Here is a 22,586-nt window from a genome sequence, read left to right as displayed (position 1 = left end):
TTGTCAGAAATCGTCCTTTAGAGAGAACATTTGCTTTAAGTTGCAGCAACAGAGTGATCGGCAAACACTGTTATCTGCTAAAATCAGCCTCCATCAACATTACAGCAGATGATCTAGTACAGCTTGAGTAAAATATTTTGCAACCCAACAAGATCTCATGGGAAGGCCTATAAATAGCGTGACATTTCTGTGTGTCATGATTTTAGGCTTTTCTTGTGTAATTTTGTGGGCGGAGCGTTAAGTGGCGGCAGAATAATTATCTTAACACGTTAGTTAACGCTGGCTAGCAAGTATTGTTGGTAGGGATGCAAATTTTGAAAAATGTTCTTAACCGATAACCGACCCTCGTGCACAATGAGCGAGCACAACAGACAACTGAGTCCCCAGTTCACCGTCCGGGAGCGTTAACTTAGCAGCCACGGTGCTTTGTGTAGTGTCGCGGACATGCAGCCACTTTCCCAGTAAAAGTGTCCACCGCGCATTTAGTTTAGTTTAGCAGGTTGTCAGCTGCGTGTCTGCCCGGAGTAACGATAGCGATTGTCCAACAAACAGTGTGTGTGTGTTGTGCTACATTAGTATCTGTAGCTCTGCTGGTAGCTTCGTGCTCCCCGTAGTCACACACATACGGTCTGTCAGCGCAGCGTAACTTCAGCGAGTTTCCGACAGACCGTGTGTGTGTTGTCAGTGGCGTTCTAGCTGTGAACGTAGGTGTAGCAGACAGGGTGTGTACAGTTTATTTGTCGGTGAATAAATGCTACGAGGCTCAAGCGAGCTATAGACGGGAGCCGACTTCCTGTATCTGTAACGCCGGTTCAGACTCTCTTAAGGTGGACCAGCTTTTCTCCTTTATATGATGAGTTTTTCTCAGCTTTTTAATGAATTATTGACAATTCTTTTAACCGTTTTAACCGATAGACGGTTAAAATGCTTAATGTCGGTTAACGGTTAAACGATTAATTATTAACATCCCTAGTGTTGGCTTGTTTTAAATCCTAGTTTCTCTCAATATGTGCTGTCACGCACTCTCCAGGATCACCAGTGTTAGTTGAGAAAGTTGGCTGGGCTGGTGGCCAACGGCAGCGCTGTAAAGATAAATTGAGGGCGTATAAATCTTTGGATGCCTGTATAGTTAACTATCCTCCAGTAAAGTCAGTCAAAAAGTGTAATATCGGCGAAGCATTTCAGAGAAGGAGATAGTGTTCATGCTAAATGTGTAGGATGATTCCTCCGGCTGTCTTAAATGTGTATTATGTGCATATGTTCAGGCATAAAACAATCAAACGTCTCAGTTTATTTAGCCGGTGTTTCTTTCTTTCTAAACAGAGAGGTCGTCTGCTCTCGTTCGGCTGCTCGTTCGGCTGCTCGTTCCGCTGGTTTTGCTGAATCTCCGTTTGTCCTTTTGACAGAGCCCTCCGTTCGGGCAAAGCACCAGCCCGTCTGGGCCGCCGTTCTGGACCTGAGGAGGACAGCTGATGTCCCGGCTCCCAGGGCTGTAGGAGTTACTGTCCGTCCTCAGGTATCCGCCGTCTCGGATCGCATTGTTAGCGGTCCCCTGCCACCCGGGCGAGTAGCAGCTCATCTGGAGGTGGTTCACCTCCTCGGCGGCGGCGGTGGCCATCTTGTGCTTCTCGGTGGCCATGTTCTCTGAGTTTTGTTGGTTGGCGAGGCGGTGGTTGGGGAACGGGAGGGGCAGGAAGTGTGTGGAGCCAATTACGCACTGGTTGAAGTCTGGAGGCGGGGTTGACGGCGGTGGAGGAGACAGAGAGAGCTGCCGGGCCAGCGACGCGTTAGCGCAAGCGACGGCCTTCTTCCTGAAGAAACAGCGCCTGAAACGAAGAGATTCAGTCAGTCAGCAGATCTCACCATAAATAGTTAGATTAGTAAACATAATGTTTTAACTGTAATATGAACTGAAACAAGAGGTTGTGAAACAGTCTGTGCTCTTGTAGAACCCAACCGTCATACACTGATTATGGATAACCTCATACAACCCCACTTCATAACACCCAAACTATCCCTTTAATGACACAAAGTTGGCTTTTCATTCCCAGAAGAAGCGTCACGTTTCAGCTCTTCAGGGTTTTTTCTTTATTCTCGGACAGTTGGGCTTTTACGTTTAATCACAGGAAGTAAAAGCTGAATCACTGAAGCCTTAAAATATTTGTGGGAAAAGATGTTGCAAGAGCTTTTGTTATCCAGTTCTACAAAAGAGCCTTTCTACCCTCTATACTACACTGCATCCTGACCTTCACTGCAAAACTACAGAGTACATTCATACAACTAACACTATCGGGGCGGCTGTTGCTCAGGATAGAGCAAAGTCCTGTGTTTTTTGAAATATCTGTCAAATTCTGTTCCAGTTTTTTCAAAATAAGACAAATTAGGTTTAGGAAAAGGTCGCGGTTTGGGTTAAAATAACTCCGGAAGAGCTGTAACTTAAGTACAGAAGTTATGTGACAAATAAATCAACTCAGACTTGCAGTTTCATACGGTACACAAACACTCCTCCTGGGTGAAAGTCCTGTGTTTTTTGACCAACGCATCCACCTCAACTTCCTCCCTATGCGGCGTTCGTTGCTCGCTATACTTCCTGGTTCACATATGTGGATTACATCAGAATTGATTATATGCTGACCATCACGAGAAAAAAAAATTGTGCACGAATCAATACGTTTAATTTCGTGACTATTTCCCAAACTGCTGTGCGACTGGGCTGTTTAATCACAAGGTTGGCGTTCTGATTCCCGGTTTCTGTCTGCATATCAAAGTTTATTGAGCGAGACACTGAACCCCGAGTTGCTCCCCCGGGCGCTTCACAGCAGCCCACTGCCCCTCATACTTACATGCAGAGGTCACATTATGTTTACTGATTGAAATAAAGTTTAGAGTGTCTTTTTGTTGGACCCTCTCTGCCTGATAAATGCCCGTGGCTCGGCTTGTAACACAGGCTTTCTGTTATAAATTTGAACTCTCAAAGCTCAAACAAAGATCACCCTGATAACCATCATCAGATTTATTTATTTCCTCTGACTTAACAAAGCTTCCCCAGAGGGACAGACCACATTAAACAATTGTCTTCACTGAATAGTGCCCCTCACGGTGAGTAAACTGACTTGTATGTGTAAAATCTGTGGAGTTCCCCTTCCTCTAAATATTGCATATTCACCACTGTTGATTTCACCCTTTTAAAGGAAGCTATTCATTTATTTTGGTTAAATTTGAGAGTCAGCTTTCAGGCTTGAACCTTTTATATTTTGTTCTTGATCAAAATGAGACAATGCTTGCTTGTTCAGTAAAGAAAGGGAGCTATTATTACTTGGCTATATAAATAATGTGTGAGAAGCTGTGAAGCGCTGCAACCACAGGCTGTTTTGTTGTTGTTAAACTCAAACCTCAATAAGTTAATATGGACAAACATGACAATACTGTAACGTTGACCAATCAATAAAGAGCATGCACACTCCAAACGGTAGTTAAGGGAAGTACAAAGGAGCAGAAAATGGACTCAAGTACCTAAAAAATGGTACTTAAAGGGCGGGTCCATTATTTAGTTTTCATCTGGAAAACACCTGCAGTAACGTTGTATTACATTATTATTTTATATATATTTTGGTCTTTTAAACGTAAACTTCTCCCAAACGTGTTCAAGAACAACACACACAGACGTACCTGCAGCAGTGTCTCCACGCCAGGTGATGCAGTTCAATCACACTGAGGACCAGAGAGACAGCCGACACGGCCATCATGAACACTATGAAGACGTTTTTCTCTGTTGGTCTGGAGACGTAACAGTTCACTGGATGTGGACACGGCCAGGCCTGAGGGAGAGAGAGAGAGAGAGAGAGAGAGGGAGATAATATGACTATGTTGGTCCTGAATATCAGTGTTTTATATGTAGAATGAATTCATTTGGACTTCTGGTTTTACCTTGCAGACATACAGAGGATGGAGGAAGACTCCATACATGAAGTACTGGAGAATCAGAAACACCACCTGTATGGAGGTCAAATCACAGTCAGCAGCTTTCACTTACTGCAAGTTTTATATGTAGAAATAGTAGGGCTCGGGCAATTCACCTATCTCCCTATTCGATACTATCACGATACTTCGGTGCCGATTCGATATGTATTGCGATTCAATATTGCGATTTATTGTGATTTTTGTTAACTTTTTTAACACTAGACCATGGGAAAAAGTTGAATCATACACTTCTAAGGACTTTTACTTTGGCAAATATATAAATTAATACTGAAAAAATGGTTGTCGGGCAAAGAATAAAGACATTTCTTCCACAAATTAGTGGTATTTTCTTTTTAATTTATAAAGGACATGTAATGTTTTATACTTCTGGTGAATATAATCCATCAATCTTGTTTCCATAGATGTATTTTGTATAAACAGTTCCCTTTGTTAACACCTTATTTTGAAAAGCAAACGTAGTCACACATGTCTACTTCCTCTAACTTCTCCAAGGTGGTCTCTAGCTCTCCCGTCAGCTCCGTTCTCTTTATCCATCCATGGTCAGCTCCATCGGGGCCGTTTCAATGCAGAGAACATAAAAGTCAGTATATGGATGCTCTACAGTTGAAGCGTCGGCCCATTTGACCACGGAGACGAGAGCGACGGCCGGCTCGACCGCACGTTACCGCGATACGATATCGTTTCCTGTCCGTGACAGAGTTAGCATGCAGCTTTAGCCGTGATGTGTAGCTCTGCTTTTCCTGTCAATGTGTGAAACCCAAAGTGTTTCCATCCTTTACTGGATGTGTAGTGTTTACCACGCTGGATGTAACATGTGAGGGTGCAGGTCGTATCTACGCTGACCGTCCAACGTCTTCTACTTTCTCGTGTCGGCTCGCTGCGGTTTGTTTTGGTTGACGGATACGGAACGGATATGACGTATGTACCTCCATGATGCTTCGTATCAGGATACTCAGGATGTAAGTCTGCAGCAGCGCTCCCTTCAGACGGACCCGACCTGCTGATTGACCTTTATCCTCCTCCTTTTCTCTGTCCTTCTCTCCTTTCCTCCCCTGTTTCTCTTTTCTTCCTCCTCCCCCTCCTCCGTCACCTCCTCCTGTGTCCTCCTCTCTCTCTCCTCCCTCTCCATCCTCCTCCTCCTCTCTGTTCCTCCTCTTCTCCTCTCTGCGAACAGTGTGCATGGCGTGGCCCATGTAGATCAGACTGGGAGTGGACACAAACACGATCTGGAGCACCTGCGAGGAGATCAGACAGATTTATTATATCAAAACACAGTTTAATTAAAGGTTATTGAAAATTAAAGGACTAAACCAACAATTGTAAACTACTTTACATCACTGTGTAATTACTGCACCCAGATTCAGGTAATAATTGTCTTGCAAATTTGTTTTGTTTTGTTCCCGCTGTCCAGATTCCAACTTCCAGGACACTGAATGAACGCTCCACCACGCTGCTTCATGTTCGGTATGTTCATGTTTTGGTCTTTCATGTTTCATTTAGAGGAGGATTTGTCTCTCAACGCAGCCAGTTAAGTACGAAAATCACTTTGCAGAAGGTTTAACATGAACATTCAATCACGTCGTCAAGTGGAAAAGTTAAATTAGGTTTTGTTTTTTGTGTTAAAAAAAATGATGGAGACATTGGAGTTTCTTTAAATGCATCATCAAGACAGATTCCCCACACAAAGATAGCCTAAAACCAGGTTCAGATATGCAATATCAGCACGATAATAGACCCTTTTTACAACCGACGTAATGATTATGTCACGGTGTTAGTTGGAGGTAAAACAAAGGGAAGACTGGAGGCTAACGCTAGCAGTGGGCTAAAGTTACACATATAAAATGTTATCTTGCCGTGTTGTTGGGTGCCAGAATCGATACCACATTCATTTGAGATAAACTGTGATTCGAGGAAAATATAAATCAATGTTCTTCATTTTTTTTCTTTGGCAAGTGACCTTGGTATTAGCAGGCTAATACCATTAGAGGTGTCCATAATCAGGAATCAATGGACTTTGCAGAGGCAACCGCCGTCGTCCATTAATTCCTGTTATTACACAGCTGTGTTGAATACTCGATTATGATTGGTCAGTGACGACGTTCTGCGTTCTGTAATTTCTCTATAACAGACCGTTGCTATGTATAACAGACCGTTGCTATGCATGACCGTTGCTATGGGCGCAGTTCTGATGTCGGACTCTGGCGGACCGTTTTTGTGTCAAAATATTGATTTCTTCAGTAAGTAGCTGTGTAATAAGCTGGATAATGTACAGCTAGCGGGTCATTGTTGTGAAAGAATCCCCTTCCATGAAGTATCGCCCTGTCGAGATTCTTTCACAACAACGACCGACTCGCTGTACATTATCCCTTACATAATCACCTAATCTGATACAGTGACCATCTAGTGTTGTGTTGTCTGAACCCGGCATATGATAAAATAAAAAAATAAAAAGTTAATGCTAGAAGTGATTACAACAACAACAACAACAACAATAACAAAAACTAGGACCCAGTAGCTACATGTTCATTTTCTGTACTGAAATGAAAGGAGAACATGCTGCAAGGAGAGAAGCAAATCAGTCTTAAAACTTGGTAAGTAATAAGAGTATGTGACTTGTAGTTAACAACCAGGATGACCCTTTAAATCAGTTGAGATCATTTTGTCTCTGTTTTCATCACATGACATGAGATGGTATATTACCCAGTATCGTATATGAGCTATAGGGAAGGCTCGGTCGTAACAAACGTTCTCGCAGCCCGGCTGCTCGGTGTCACAGTTGAAGTCTTCCTGTTCGTCTCCCCACGTCGACTCGGCGGCGGTCCCGAGCACCAGGATACGGAAGATAAACAGGATGGTCAGCCACACCTGTGGAGCCAAACACAACGCAGACAGATATATGAAACCTTCAGAAACAATAATAGGCTATAGGAGATGGAAATATGGATAATAATCAGGACTTTTTGTGAAGGAACTTCTGTAATAAGATGTTAAAATGTCATAAAAAGCTGAACAAATGTGAGTGTAGATGTGCAGGAAAAGGTTTTGTTTGTTTTTTTAGAAATAATGCACACTGAGAAATTAGGACTCTTGTGACACCCTTAAAATATGAATTTAAGATAAGATGAATAGTTATTAATATTATTTTAGAGGGAGTTACATAAAATCTATGTAAATGTTGTTATTTTACATTATTTTAAGACTTATTCTACTAACATAAACTTTATATCTGCTTATTTATTCGAGGAGGAGAACAGAAACCATGGGTCAGGATACACAAAATAAACAGGATGATTTGTGAAATATGTGCGTATACATCAGGTCAGACTGGTGCCGTGCTGCCTGTGTCACGTCTCTGGCCTTGACTCCAGTAGTTTTTCAGTGTTCTGCTTCCCCTGGGTCTCCCCCTCCCCTGCCTGTGGATGTGGCAGGGGCGCGGCTTCCTCATCAAGCACCTGGTCTCACTCTCCACTCTGCACTCTGCACCTGTCAACAATCACCTAATCAACCCACAGTACAAGAACACCAGCTTTCCTGCCAGTCCTCGCCAGATTGTTCTGCCTACCAGTTGGTATTTTCTCGGCCGCTCTGTATGATAATTACCAGAGTTATTCCTGTGTTTCCTAGTGCTTCTGTTATCTAACATTGTGTTCTCCTGTCTTCTGGATTCCAGTGCCAGCCTCCTATCGAGCCATCCTCACGCCGCCGCAGCTCATTCCTCCAGCTACTCCACCCTGCTCAACAGCCTGCCTGTCCCCTGCCTTCTCCAGCGCCCTCACCACCTTTATTACAATAAATCCACCTGACTTTCAACCATCATCCAGCTGTGTCTGTGTCTGCTTCTGGGTCCTAAACCAAAGCCCTCACAGAACAATCTGGCCACCATGGACCCAGCAGACACAGATTCACTCCGCCATGCTTTAGCCTCCCAGGGTTCGCTGGTTGGACAACATGACAAGATCCTCCGTGAATTGGTGGAGAATCTGCGAGCCCTTTCCTCCAATGTCATCCAACTCGGCAGCCAAATGGACCAGGTCAACGCCCATCTCACAGCTTCATCTGCCACAGCAGCTTCACCAGCTGACCCCTCACCAGCGCTCCCAACGCCTCCACAAGGGCATGCCACCCCAGCCCCACTAGCCCGTGAGCCTTTCATTCCGACTCCAGAACGCTACTCTGGGGATTTGGGGGCTTGTGGGCGGTTCCTTCTCCAGTGTTCTCTCGTGTTCCAGCAGCAACCTACCACCTACGTTTCAGATAAGTCACGCATAGCATTTATTTTGGGTTTACTTACTGGTAAAGCTTCTCAGTGGGCTACAGCTTTGTGGGAGAGGCAGTCTCCTATTTGTAATTCTTACCCGGTATTCATAGCTGAATTGAGAAAAGTTTTTGATCATCCTGTTCAGGGTAAAGAGGCTGCTAACCGTCTCCTCTCCCTCCGTCAGGGCTCTGGATCAGTTGCAGAGTATGCAGTTGAGTTTAGGATCCTGGCAGCAGAGAGTGGGTGGGATGAAGTGTCTTTACAAGGAGTGTTTGTTCATGGGTTAGCTGAGAATATTAAGGATGAGTTGGCTGCAAGGGATGAGACTGATAGTTTAGACTCCCTTATTTCCCTGTCCATACGCTTAGACAACCGTCTTCGTGAACGCCGTAGGGAGAGAGCCAGCCGCCCGCATGCCTCCACTTCTCCTTTCCAGTCCAAACCTGCCCCCCGGGTGATCCCTGACAGCCAGTTCTTCACCAGCCAGCCCCTCAGTTCCTCAGCATCACCCTCAATGGAGGAGCCCATGCAGTTGGGACGAGCTCGTCTCTCACCCTCAGAGCGCCAACGGCGAGTCAAGGCTGGTGTGTGTGTCTATTGTGGCAAGGCTGGTCACTTCCTCGCTTCTTGTCCTCACCTGCCAAAAGATTAGGCTCATCCGGAACTGGAGAGGCCCTGATGAGCCACACCTCCACCTCTCCATCAGCCCCTCACCCCCGTATGCAACTTAATGCATCCCTTGTGTGCCAGGGTGACTCTATCCCCCTTCTTGCTCTGGTTGATTCTGGGGCTGATGATAATTTCATTGACTCCACCCTCGTTACCCAAGCTGGGATCCCTGTTGAAGCCCTTCCTGCTCCTAAGGATGTCAATGCGCTGGATGGAAGGCTCCTGGCCCGCATTACTCATCACACTGTTCCCCTGAGTCTCATCCTGTCAGGTAATCATCACGAATCTATAAAACTGCTAGTTATTCCCTCACCTCATGCTCCTGTGGTCCTAGGTCAGCCCTGGCTTAAACTCCATAACCCCCATATTGATTGGTCCACCGCATCTATTGCTAGTTGGAGCACCTTTTGCCACTCCCACTGTCTCCAGTCAGCCCTAGCTCCCTCTCAGTTAACTGCTGCTCCTACTTTTGAGCCCCCTGACCTCTCTTCAGTCCCTCCTGTGTACCATGACTTAGGTGAGGTGTTTAGTAAGCAGCGGGCCCAAACCTTGCCCCCACATAGGCCCTATGATTGTGCTATAGACCTGCACCATGGTGCCCCCCTTCCCTCGAGCCGTCTCTATAAACTCTCCCGTCCCGAAAGGGAGGCTATGGAGAAGTACATCAACGACTCACTAGTTGCTGGTTTTATTCGACCCTCCTCTTCTCCTGTTGGTGCCGGCTTCTTCTTTGTTGCAAAGAAAGATCACACCCTACGCCCCTGTATTGATTTCCGTGGCCTCAACGACATAACCATTAAAAACAAGTATCCACTACCCCTCATCGACCCCTCTTTCGAGCCCCTGCACAAGGCCACTGTTTTCTCAAAGCTGGACCTCCGGAACGCTTACCATCTGATCCGAGTCAGAGAAGGAGATGAGTGGAAGACTGCATTTAACACTCCCCTGGGCCATTTTGAGTATCAAGTCATGCCCTTTGGCCTCACCAACGCCCCTGCAGTTTTCCAGGCCTTGGTTAATGACATCCTCCGTGACATGCTGAACCACTTCATTTTTGTTTATCTAGATGATATACTCATCTTCTCCCGGAACATGGAAGAACATGTTCAACATGTGAGGTTAGTGCTCCGTCGTCTTCTGGAAAACAAGCTGTTTGTAAAAGCTGAAAAGTGTGACTTCCACGTGACTTCTGTGAGTTTTCTGGGCTTCATCATCGAGCAGGGGCAGGTGAAGACGGACCCAGCAAAGGTTCAGGCGGTGGCTGAGTGGCCCAAACCCACTACACGGAAACAGTTGCAGCGATTCTTAGGATTCGCCAACTTCTACAGACGGTTCATTCGAGACTACAGTAGAGTGGCGGCCCCTCTCACACAACTCACCTCCCCAGCCATCCCCTTTACTTGGACGCCGGAGGTTGACATAGCATTTGACACTCTGAAACAGTTATTCACTAGTGCTCCAATTCTAACTCACTCTGATCCCTCTTTGCAGTTTGTTGTGGAGGTGGATGCCTCTGATTCAGGTGTGGGGGCCGTCCTCTCTCAGCGGTCTCCTAAGGATCACAAGCTGCACCCCTGTGCCTTCTTCTCCCGGCGCCTTTCTCCGGCAGAGCGCAACTACGATGTGGGAAACCGTGAGCTGTTGGCGGTGGTCCTGGCACTTGAGGAATGGAGGCACATGCTGGAAGGGGCTGAGCAGCCATTTGTAGTTTGGACAGACCACAAAAACCTCTCTTACCTCCGCTCTGCTAAACGGCTAAATTCCCGCCAGGCTCGGTGGGCTCTGTTCCTGGGAAGGTTTAACTTCAGTCTCACTTACCGTCCTGGCTCACGCAACACCAAACCTGATGCCCTCTCCCGCCAGTCTGTCCCAGAGAAATCCTGCTCTGAGCCAGAAACCATTCTACCTCATTCCTGTGTGGTGGCCGCAGCTACATGGGAGATTGAGACCCGCATACGGGAGGCACAGCGCTCTCATCCAGACCCAGGTAATGGCCCTCCTAACTGTCTGTTTGTGCCTGATTCAGCCAGATCTCAAGTTCTACAATGGGGCCATTCATCTAAGCTCACCTGCCACCCTGGTTTCCACCGCACCCTCTCCTTCATCAAACGGCGGTTCTGGTGGCCATCCATGACCCGCGACACCCGTGCCTTCGTGTCCGCCTGCTCCGTCTGTGCCCGCAGCAAGGCCTCCCATCAACCCCCAGCTGGTCTCCTGCGCCCTCTGCCCGTCCCCAGCCGACCCTGGTCCCACATAGCTGTGGACTTTGTCACCGGTTTACCCCCGTCAGAAGGTAACACAATCATATTGACTGTGGTAGACCGTTTTTCCAAGGCTGTGCATTTTGTCCCTCTCCCTAAATTACCCTCAGCCACAGAGACTGCGGACCTCCTGGTCCTCCATGTGTTTCGTCTTCATGGCATCCCCCAGGACATCGTCTCTGACCGGGGACCACAGTTCTCTTCCCAGGTCTGGAAGGCCTTTTGCCAGGCTCTGGGTGCCACAGCTAGTCTCTCCTCTGGGTACCACCCTCAAACGAATGGGCAGACGGAGCGGGCAAACCAAGATCTCGGGGCAGCCCTGCGTTGTGTCACTGCTCACCACCCGTCCTCCTGGAGTAGACAGTTACCCTGGGTTGAGTATGCCCATAACTCACTCACCAGCGCCGCCACAGGTATGTCCCCCTTCATGGCCTCTCTAGGCTATCAACCTCCCCTCTTCTCAGTCCAGGAGGAGGCTGTGGCAGTGCCATCGGTCCAAGCCAACATCCAAAGGTGTCGGCGGATTTGGAGAGAGGTCCGATCTGCCCTTCTCCGTTCAGCTGTCCGGAATCAACGCCTTGCTGACCGCCATCGATCCCCTGCACCCACTTACCAACCCGGTCAAAAGGTATGGCTTTCCTCCCGTGACTTGCCCCTTCAGGTGGAGTCCCATAAATTGGCTCCCCGATACATTGGACCTTTTGAAGTCGACAAGATCATTAATCCCACTGTTATCAAGTTAAAGTTGCCTTCATCTCTGAGAGTCCACCCCACGTTCCATGTTTCGCTGCTTAAGCCTGTGTCTTCCAGCCCCTTGTGCCCTCCAGCCGAACCCCCTCCACCCCCCCGGATCATCGACAATCACCCTGCCTTCACTGTTCGGCGGATTCTGGACGTCCGTCGCCGAGGCCGGGGGTTCCGGTTCTTGGTTGACTGGGAGGGTTATGGCCCAGAGGAACGCTCATGGATCCCGCGCAGCTTCTTTCTGGATGCCTCCCTCATTCGGGACTTTTATCGGGAGCATCCAGACAAGCCTGGGGCGCCCGGAGGCGCCCGTTGAGGGGGGGGGTCCTGTCACGTCTCTGGCCTTGACTCCAGTAGTTTTTCAGTGTTCTGCTTCCCCTGGGTCTCCCCCTCCCCTGCCTGTGGATGTGGCAGGGGCGCGGCTTCCTCATCAAGCACCTGGTCTCACTCTCCACTCTGCACTCTGCACCTGTCAACAATCACCTAATCAACCCACAGTACAAGAACACCAGCTTTCCTGCCAGTCCTCGCCAGATTGTTCTGCCTACCAGTTGGTATTTTCTCGGCCGCTCTGTATGATAATTACCAGAGTTATTCCTGTGTTTCCTAGTGCTTCTGTTATCTAACATTGTGTTCTCCTGTCTTCTGGATTCCAGTGCCAGCCTCCTATCGAGCCATCCTCACGCCGCCGCAGCTCATTCCTCCAGCTACTCCACCCTGCTCAACAGCCTGCCTGTCCCCTGCCTTCTCCAGCGCCCTCACCACCTTTATTACAATAAATCCACCTGACTTTCAACCATCATCCAGCTGTGTCTGTGTCTGCTTCTGGGTCCTAAACCAAAGCCCTCACAGCCTGCCTGGCATGCACTGTGTGCAGTGTGTACATGCGTGTATGCGTGTATGTGTATGCGTGTCTGTGTGTGTCGTAACCTTGCCAACAGAGGTAGAGTGCTCCTGAACTTCCTCCAGGAAGTTTCCCAGCAGGCTCCAGTCTGCCATGACCGCTTACAGCTCCTTTGTTGTTATTATTTATCTCTCAGCAGTCACTCTGCAGGTACACGATTCACCTGAGGAACACAGAGCACAGACAGGTTTCATGTCTGCAGCGGGGTCAGATTTAAGATTTATCGTAATCTCATGTGTGGTTTATTTATCAAAAGACAAAGTTGTATTTATGAGGTGATAATGTCCGTGAAAAACACTTACGCTAAAAGCATCTTAAAGCTAAATTGACCTTAAAATCATAAACCAAAAAAAAAATCAAACCCTAAAATCCATCTTGCCAATCTTTTTAAGCATAAGAGGTGTACATATTAACTATTAACCCTCTGAGAGCCACAATAGAGTTGTTTTTGTCTTTTTTATGGGAGTACGGGGGGTCTTTAGGGGGAGATAGCAGGTCAACAGTAGATGTCACATACAAGTGGTGAACATCATCTGAAAGCTGGAACCTGGAGATCAATTTGAGACTCTGCTCAGCACTGTGTGGCAAGTTATTCTAGTCATAAATCAGAAATAAACATGAATTAATTGATTTATTATAAAAGAATGTCCGAAAAATGTCTGAAAAATGACTGAAAAAAAAGTTTGAAAAAACAAGTTTAAAAAAACAAGTTTGAAAAATGTCTGAAAAAGTAAAAACAATGTCTTGAAAAGGTAAAAAAAAAAAAAAAAAGTCTGAAATAAAAGTTTGAAAAAAAAGTCCGAAAAATGTCTGAAAAAAAAGTTTGAAAAAAACAAGTTTGAAAAAAGTCTGAAAAAGGTAAAAAAAAAAAAAAAAGTCTGAAAAAAAGGTTTGAAAAAAAAAGTCCGAAAAATGTCTGAAAAATGTTGGAAAACAAAAGTCTAAACAATATCTGAAAAAGGTAAAAAAAAGTCTGAAAAAAAGTTTGAAAAAAAAAGTCCGAAATATGTTGGAAAACAAAAGTCTAAACAATATCTGAAAAAGGTAAAAAAAAAAAAAAAGTTTGAAAAAATATTTTGTAAAAAAATGTCCGAAAAATGTCTGAAAAAAAGTTTGAAAAAAAAGTCAGAAAAATCACTGAAAAAAAAGTTTGAAAAAAAAAGTTTGAAAAATGTCTGAAAAAGGTAAAAAAAAAAAAAAAGTCTGAAAAAAGGTTTGAAAAAAAAGTCTGAAAAATGTCTGAAAAAAAAGTTTGAAAAAATATTTTTCAAAAAAAGTCCGAAAAATGTTTGAAAAAAAGTTTGAAAAAAAAAGTCCGAAAAATGTCTGAAAAATGTTGGAAAACAAAAGTCTAAACAATATCTGAAAAAGGTAAAAAAAAAAAAAAAAAGTCTGAAAAAAAAGTTTGAAAAAAAAGTCCAAAAAATGTCTGAAGAAAAAGTTTGAAAAAAAAGTTTGAAAAATGTTGGAAAACAAAAGTTTGAAAAATGTTGTAAAACAAAAGTCTAAACAATGTCTGAAAAAGGTAAAAAAAAAAAAAAAAATGGTCTGAAAAAATGTCTGAAAAAAAAGTTTGAAAAAAAAGTCAGAAAAATGTCTGAAAAAAAAGTTTGAAAAAAAAGTCAGAAAAATGTCTGAAAAAAAAGTTTGAAAAACGATCAGGAAACTGTAACGTTCCTCAAACTAACACATGAAACAAACGTAGACATCATATTTCCATCTCGTCTTCCACGTTGTATTCGTTCGTTCGAGGTTTTGTCAGATGCGCTTTTGATTATGTCATCTTGTTGTGCCCTCTTCTTCTTCTACTTTAGTGAATTAAAGCCACCTGACTTGAGAATTAGCTCCACCAGCTGTTTATTCCATGAACTCCTAATACTCACATAATAATAGTGGATGGAAACACGTTAACTTGCATTGTCTTGTGCCAATTTTCTGAAAATGCGTTAGAAATGTACACGAAATTTGGTTGAAACTTGAGAAGTGAACAAACCATTGAAGAATATAGTTAGTACTGGTTGTTGCTAGTTGGTGTGTGATGGTGGTTAGCAAGTGTATGTGTGTATGTGTGTGTGTGTGTGTGTTCTTGTCTTATCTTGACCCCGTGACCTTCTCTCCAGCCCGACCCTGACCCCATTAATAAATATGTCTGTGCCCACGTCTTAGTTTAGCTTCACCATCGGTTCCCACACTCCCCTCCGCCCGTCTCCGGGGAAGGAGAACTAGACGTCTACTGTAAACACACACACACACACACACACACACACACACACACAGTCTGTCTCCGTCCATGTGGATATATATGGGTATGTTTATGCATGCAGTGTGTATCACTACTACTATTCTTTTCTCTATGAAATACAAACAACACTAGAAGTCTTGGCCAGCAGTTCCTAGAGGCTTCAATGTTTGTTACACCCAACAATGTGAAAGTTATGGTAAGAAAAAAACAAAATCATGATAAAATAAATATAGATATATATATATTTTTGAAACAGAGATAGAGTTAAATAAATGTTTGTCCTGAGACAAAGTGCAATGAGTCAGTACAATTTAAATAGTTTGTCTCTTTGGGGATGTGAATGTGCTCCGTAAATGTCATGGTTATCTGACTGTATGTGACGTTCTGGTGACGTTGTGTTTGGTATTCATGACGTTGTAAGAGGACATTTTCTCATAGCTGACATATTTTGTTGCCTACTCTTCTCTTGTTCTCGTACAGATTTTTTTTTTAAGTTGTTTGAGACAGATAATCCAACAGAGCATTTAGTCTCCTTTACCAATTGGCCAAAGTTGCACTTGCAAGCCAGCTCTTGCTGTTCCCATACAACTAAACTGCATTCTTATTTACTTGACGTATCACAGATAGTCCACGGAAGGCCACAGCGAATGACGTATTACAACGAGCGACACGCAGAGCCGGTGACGTAGTATATCGAGCGTCCGTTAATGAATTATGTGGAATAATATTGTTATTGAGAGATACGTGGTATAATAACGAGTATAACAAGGGTGGTGGATGGGTCAAACAAATACAGGACTTTACCCCAGGACGCCGCTGTTCGTGCCCCGTGTGACACTAAAAGAACTGAACCTAACCAAGTAGTTTTGTTGCATTTTTGTTTTGTTTTGTTTCAATATACAACGTTAACCAACAGTTTGAAGATGTGACCGTAATCCTGGAGAAAATATACTTCCCTAGAAACGTAATCGAGGATGCAGTTTCCTTCCTTATTTGTCGCTCTTTGGTTTTTATGAAGAACACATTGAATTATTTTCTGTATGTTAAACTAGGGGGATTTTTATTTCACTGTCTGGGATTTGTCAATGATTAGCAACAACATTGACTTTGATGCATTGCATAAAATGCTGCAGCGCTCCATAATACAGCAGCGAAACCAGGAAAATAGCACCTATTAGCCCCACAGGGCAAACATGAGAAAATGGGTCAATCTTGTGGAAAAATAGTAAAAAATACAATGTTGAAGCCAGAACTCTAGATTAAAAAACTGATATAATAGAACGCATGATGCCGTAATGTCCGTGGGATCTAAAATTGTGGTTTCAATGGGGACATTTTTGTCCTGAAGGGTCGGAGTGGTCGAACAAAACAAACTTTACTTTATTTAAATATTTATTTAACCAGGAAGTCTCTTGAGATGCCTGGACAACACACCAGCGTAGGGTAGATTATTTAGATTATTGAGAGGCGAAAGAATGGCACAAAACCAAAGAACAAAATTATTATCAGTGTGATCAAATTAATCAATTACATACTCAGATGTTAATGTGATTAAGCTGTTTCCACTTAGTTGTTTAGCGCTGTTTTATTTCTTTCATTTTGTTTTTACATTCACTGAACAACTAAACTGCAGTTCTCACTCTCTTTCTAATCAAACCACTATAAACCTTTTAAAGTCATGAAAATAATTTGCTTTGAATAATAATTTGTGTCTTTTTATTTACCTTGTTATCTTGATTTAAAATGTCATCCTCATTAAAAAGTCGAGAAGAACATATTTAACTGCCGGACTCAACATGTCTACTTCACTGAAAAGTCAATTATGTGTGTGTGTGTGTACAGGAGGTTTCGAGTTTCCTCATCACACTTGTGTGTGTTGCATTCTGGACCATGATCGGCTAACCAGTAATGTGATAAAATCGTGCTTGTACGTGCACGTCTTGAACTGAGGTTTAAAGTTTCCTCCTTCAGCAGATGAATGTCAAACTCTGCAGAGTGAAGATCAAACCACCGAGTGACTCAGCAATAAGCAGAACACATTTTTCAGTGCAGTGGGACTATAGCCGGGTTTCCACCAAGAATTTTTAGTCCCAGCATTTCTTTTCAAAGAACTAAAAGAACCTGTAAAGATTTAAAGCAACATGACATGAGACGAGTTCTGCTGGTGGTCACAGCGGTAAACTCACTCTGCAGCCTGCGGTTCACTGTGTCTGCACGTTTTATCTAAAATGAAATAAACCTTAAGTTTTGTCTCACTGAGATGATATTTACTGCTGCATAATATTTACGGATGTATGGAGGATGGAACCTGCCAAAATAAAAAATAAATGAATGAATAAATAAATAAATAAATAAATATGCCTTTAAGTTGATAAATTAATATTAAAAATAAATTTAGTCATTAATTAACTGATAATGACTTGTAATGTGACATAAACAAATGGATGAATACAAAAATAAAATTAAAATTAAAACAGAAATATCAATTTATGTCACATTTTAACAATTAATTAATGACAACATTTACTTTTAATATTATTTTTGCTAATTATAAAGGAATAATTGTTTATTTATTTATCAAGTAATTTATTTATTTATTCATTTATTGTTTATTTCGGCAGGTTCCGTCCTCCATATGCTGATGCACATTGGATGTAATAAATGAAATTAAACTAAGAGCATCCGTTTGATACCTCCTTGAAACAATCAGATAATAATTTACTTAAATAAAAAACGCCGCGCTGTCTCCCTCTTCGACCGCTCACCTTTCGCGATCTCTCTCTCTTTTTCTGTCTTTTTTAAAATGAGTCGGGAAGCTGACAGCAGAGCCTAACTTTACTGAAATGCTCTCTCCTCGTCCTAAACTGATACTAGAGTACTTCCTAGACCCTGATCCCTGCGGTCGAAGTGCAATGAGTTCCTCAAAAGGTTCCTAGTTCCTGGGGAAAGTTCCTGAGGAATGTTCCTGCGGTGGAAAAGGGGTTTTTAACTCCCTTTAACAGGCTGCAGCAGAATTATTCACTGTTTTAGTGGCATACTAACATCTTGTCTTGTCTTCAACTTGTATTCATAACCTTCTTACTGTGGTGTTCAGTTTTTAAAGTCTGTTTCAGAAGATGCATTGTACAAACCGTCCTAATTTCTCATGGAAAAACCAAGATGAGATAAGATGAGCCTAACCTGCCTGCGGGAAAAGAAAAAGTTGTAAAACTTTATCTTGGGTCACATTATGCCTGGGAAAAATCTCATGCTACTTTTGGTTGAGAGCAAGAAAGCCGTCACATGGAAGTGGCTGCAGGCAAACCCGCCATCAAAGAGCGACTGGATCGCAACTGTCAATGAAGTAAGGGATATATACAACGGGGATTCTTTCATAACAATGACCCGCTAGTTGAACATTATCCCGCTTAACCAGCCATTACACGGCTACTTACTGAATCAATATTTTGACACAAAAACGGTCCGCCAGAGTCCGACATCTGAACTGTGCGGTCTGTTATACATAGCAACGGCCTGTTATACATAGCAACGGTCTGTTATACGTAGCAACGATCTGTTATAGATAGCAACGGCCTGTTATACATAGCAATGGTCTGTTATACATAGCAACGGTCTGTTATACTTAGCAACGGTCTGTTATACGTAGCAACGATCTGTTATAGATAGCAACGGCCTGTTATATGTAGCAACGATCTGTTATAGATAGCAACGGCCTGTTATACATAGCAATGGTCTGTTATACGTAGCAACGGTCTGTTATACATAGCAACGGTCAAATGGATTACATACTTTAAAGGGATAGTTTGGGTGTTTTGAATTCAGTGGCATCATTGCTATAATGGTGTTATCCACTGTCTAATCTAGAAAACATTTTAGACCAGGATAAAAATGTCAATTTGTCCTTTGGTTCATCACAGTATACTCAGGCATAGTAACAGTCTCAATGTTACTGACACTGGGGATGAATTCTCTGAGGTCTTACCTTTCCATAGAGACCAGGATCACACAGATAGACCTGGTAGTTGTGGAGCTATTCTTGTTTATTTTTGGGTATGTCTGTAGGTGAACCACACCTTCTAGCACCCATAGGGCTTCAGAGGTTAACCTGATATAGCTTTTTTTAGGTGTCTAAAATCCATCCACAGCAGGACGTTACTTTGCTCCCGTGCTGCTACTCCTGTCTGTTTCTCCAAACTCCATCTACTGTAGGTAATACACTGACCTTGGATAAGTACCTCATACAACCACACTTAAAAACACCCGAACTATCCCTTTAAAGGATGTAACTTGTCTGGCTACACTGTAACAAAAAAAAGGTGTAAAATAACGGAAATTTTACGGCAGCAGGGGCGCCAGTTGTTAAAAAACGGGAAAATACTGTCCGTTAATTAACATAAATAAACTGTAAAAAAAAACAGTAATTATCTTTATATAATTAGCCTTTATTACTGTAAAGAAATATTTTACTTTTAACATATATTTATTGTTAGAATAGTCATACACCGTAAATCTAAGACCATTTACATATAAATCACAAATGAAACATGTAATTTCACGTTGCAAATGCCCAAATTTACATTAATTCAGAAGTTTTGCAAAAAAAATCTGTATTTTTACAAGAAATATTTTTAGAATTCCATGAAATCCTTTTCTTATAACATAAATGAATTGTTTAATTGTTGAAATAGAGTAATAAACCTCTAAAAAACAGAATAATTATCTTTAAAAATTATCAAGAAAAGCTTAAATACAGATAATTACGATTGTGATTACAAAAAATACTGTAAATCTAAGACCATTTACATATAAATCACAAATGAAACATGTTATTTTTTGTATTTTCTTTTCTGTCATTTTGAAATACAGACAAAAAAATGTCAAATTTCTTGAAAAAAACTGTAAAAAAAACAGTTTTTTTACAGTTTTTTTCAAGAAAATTTTAGTTAAAGAAAATCTACTCGGCTCAAACCAACGCTAGTTCTTTATTTTTCTTTAACCTGAAAACACCAGTAAAAAGAAAGTAAAGAAAACTATCTTGAGAGAATTTAAGAGCGTAAATTCTGATATTTTTTGGCGTGCCCCTTATTTATTCAACGCCCCTTAAATGCCCTTCCCTTCCTGTTTTTGTGAAACCCAAAGGCTTTGAACAAACTACGTGTGTGTGTGTGTGTGTGTGTGGATTTATGTCCTCACAAGTGCTCCCAGCATCATTAATAACAATATTACTTCCTTGTATAGACTTTCGCCTGACCTTTTGCGTGCATGTGTGTGTGTGCGTGCCCATTATCCAGCGCTCAGTATTGTTCTGCATCCTGTCTCGATAACGTGCACACAAACACACACAAACACACACACATATTTCCTCTACTTGTTAATAATAATAATTAATGACTTCAACTGACTTCTCTCAGACCTGAGGATGTTTTTAATCTGATAATAAACTTTATTTATAACCTATAACTATTAATATTCCGCAACCGCAAACTGGCAAAACTGATAAACGTGTGTGACATTAATCAAAAGAAACAAAACCAACAAATATAAATAAAATAGTTGAATTTATTTATTTTTAATTTCCTTATTTTACTCCAAACTTGGAGACGTATTCTGCTCTGTGAAGCTCTTAAATCTCGTTCATAAACACCCAAAGTAGCCGGTTTTTCTAACAGTAATTCCTGAAACGTTCACAAGGTTTGTTTTTCAGACCTGCGCCTTTTTTAACACATTATATGTTGTGAAAACGACCTGTCTGTCACTGAAATTAATCAGTTTTTTGATCGAATATCAGATATTTAAGGTGCGCTTGGTTTATTATGACAGCGGCTCCCTCCTGATTATAGCTACCTTGATTGTTTTCTATCTTCTTTGTACATCTTATTCCTGCATTTAAATGTTTTTACAAGAGTAAAATGTATTTTTTTGTTGATTTATAAGCCTCACACAGTATACCATTGAGCATTGAAAGATGCATTGGAGAGTTTCAGTGGAGAGTTTGCTGTTTCAGATGGCCGGGATAAAATTAATGAGGAAAAACAAATTTGTGATATTCAATATGAGTAACTATTCAACCTAAAATTAGAGAATATATAATTATGAAGAATTTCAGGAAAAAATGCAGAAAAGAAAAGTCCCATATATGTCTGCCGTGTGCACACACTTTACCTGATTTAGGATGCTTTTCTATCATCTTATTCCTGCAATTAAATGTTTTTATTAGCGTAAAATATATATATTTTTTATAGTAAAGCATTGATTTATAGGCCTCATACCGTATGCCATTGAGCATTGGAGAGTTTCAGTGAAGAGGTTGCTGTTTATGAGGAAAACGAGCATCACTTGAAATTTGTGATATTAAATGTAGGTACATATTTAACCCTAAAATTAGAGAATATATAATTCTGAAGAATGTCCAAAAAAAAGCAGAAGAAAGGCAGAAGAGAAGTGCGACATATAGCCGATGCATTCACACACTTTACCTGATTTAAGATGACAGTTGACCTGAGAAAATCTTGACAATGTTGGTAAAGTGGCTGCAGCTATTGTTGAGGTGCCTTTGAGCAAGGCACTTCCTCCTTCCTTCCACTGATCCTCAGCGACCAGCAGCAGTAGATGTTTGTATGTGAGGTGGTTTTGGTCCAGATGTCTTCCAGTTGTTTACTCGTCTTCCTCCAGTCACAAGTTTGTCTGTTGTTGTCCAAGTTAATTGTCTGACTGAGATGTTGAGATGTCTTCAGGCTCTGAGCCGAGAGACAGACAGATGCACTGAGAAGAGTTCACTGAGTCGGGTTGACGGTGAGACAGTCGGTCCAGCAGCAGCAGACAGATGAGAGCAGTTTGTGTCCAGAGGACTGACCTGAAATGTGTGTGAGACTCTAGTTTGTACCAGCCTCCTCCTTCCTTCTCTCTCTCTCTCTCCCTCTCTCTCTCTTTGTCCCCCTACAGCGGAGGAAGTGGGCCTGGTGCCTCGCTGCCTGCTATTCAACTCTTATGCATGCATGTGTGTGTTTGTGATGTCTACCATCTAAAGGAAGTCAGATATTGTATTAGGACACAATGGCTGCAGGTCCCAGTCATGCATTCCTCCGTGTCGCTCTATTCCTGTTTGGTCACTTTTGTTGGTGTGAGAAACTTACATTTAAGTCAAGAAACAGATGAGGCACACAGCAGTGCTTGTGGGACATAAACATCAGAGGGTTATTGAGAGGCAGTGGCTTAAAATTAATATTATTCTCGTCGGCAAGACTATTAGGTTTCAATTATACATTGAGACTGAGACCGACCCGCCAGCCGAATAATAAAAGAATAACTAGCTAACTAATAGAAAGTTAGGGCAAGAAGATGGGTTTTGAGTTTGGATTTAAAGGCCACCACAGAATCAGACTGTCTGATGTTCTGGCTCTATCTACTTGGCGTGGAGAGGAGGTTGTGTTGCTCTGGCTCTATCTACTTGGCGTGGAGAGGAGGTTGTGTTGCTCTGGCTCTATCTATCTGGCGTGGAGAGGAGTTTGTGTTGCTCTGGCTCTATCT

The 22,586-nt window shown here is 42.5% G+C and overlaps 1 protein-coding gene across 1 annotated transcript; it reads right to left on the bottom strand.

Moving 5' to 3' along the window:
• Positions 1 to 1,053: 1,053 nt before the first annotated feature.
• Positions 1,054 to 21,967, bottom strand: LOC119496237 (gap junction alpha-5 protein-like). The gene is made up of 7 exons (XM_037783406.1): positions 21,536 to 21,967; positions 12,844 to 12,980; positions 6,682 to 6,846; positions 4,908 to 5,216; positions 3,928 to 3,993; positions 3,670 to 3,818; positions 1,054 to 1,826 (listed from the first exon to the last, which is right to left on the bottom strand). The coding sequence occupies exons 2-7, from the start codon at positions 12,910 to 12,912 to the stop codon at positions 1,316 to 1,318; spliced, it is 1,269 nt and encodes a 422-aa protein (XP_037639334.1). The 5' UTR covers positions 12,913 to 12,980; positions 21,536 to 21,967; the 3' UTR covers positions 1,054 to 1,315.
• Between the last annotated feature and the right edge of the window lie 619 nt (positions 21,968 to 22,586).

The sequence above is a fragment of the Sebastes umbrosus genome, chromosome 10, assembly GCF_015220745.1.
Source record: "Sebastes umbrosus isolate fSebUmb1 chromosome 10, fSebUmb1.pri, whole genome shotgun sequence".
NCBI classification, from domain to species: Eukaryota; Metazoa; Chordata; class Actinopteri; order Perciformes; family Sebastidae; genus Sebastes; species Sebastes umbrosus.
Note: the sequence above shows the minus strand (reverse complement) of the source record. Positions and strands in the feature narration are given on the sequence as shown.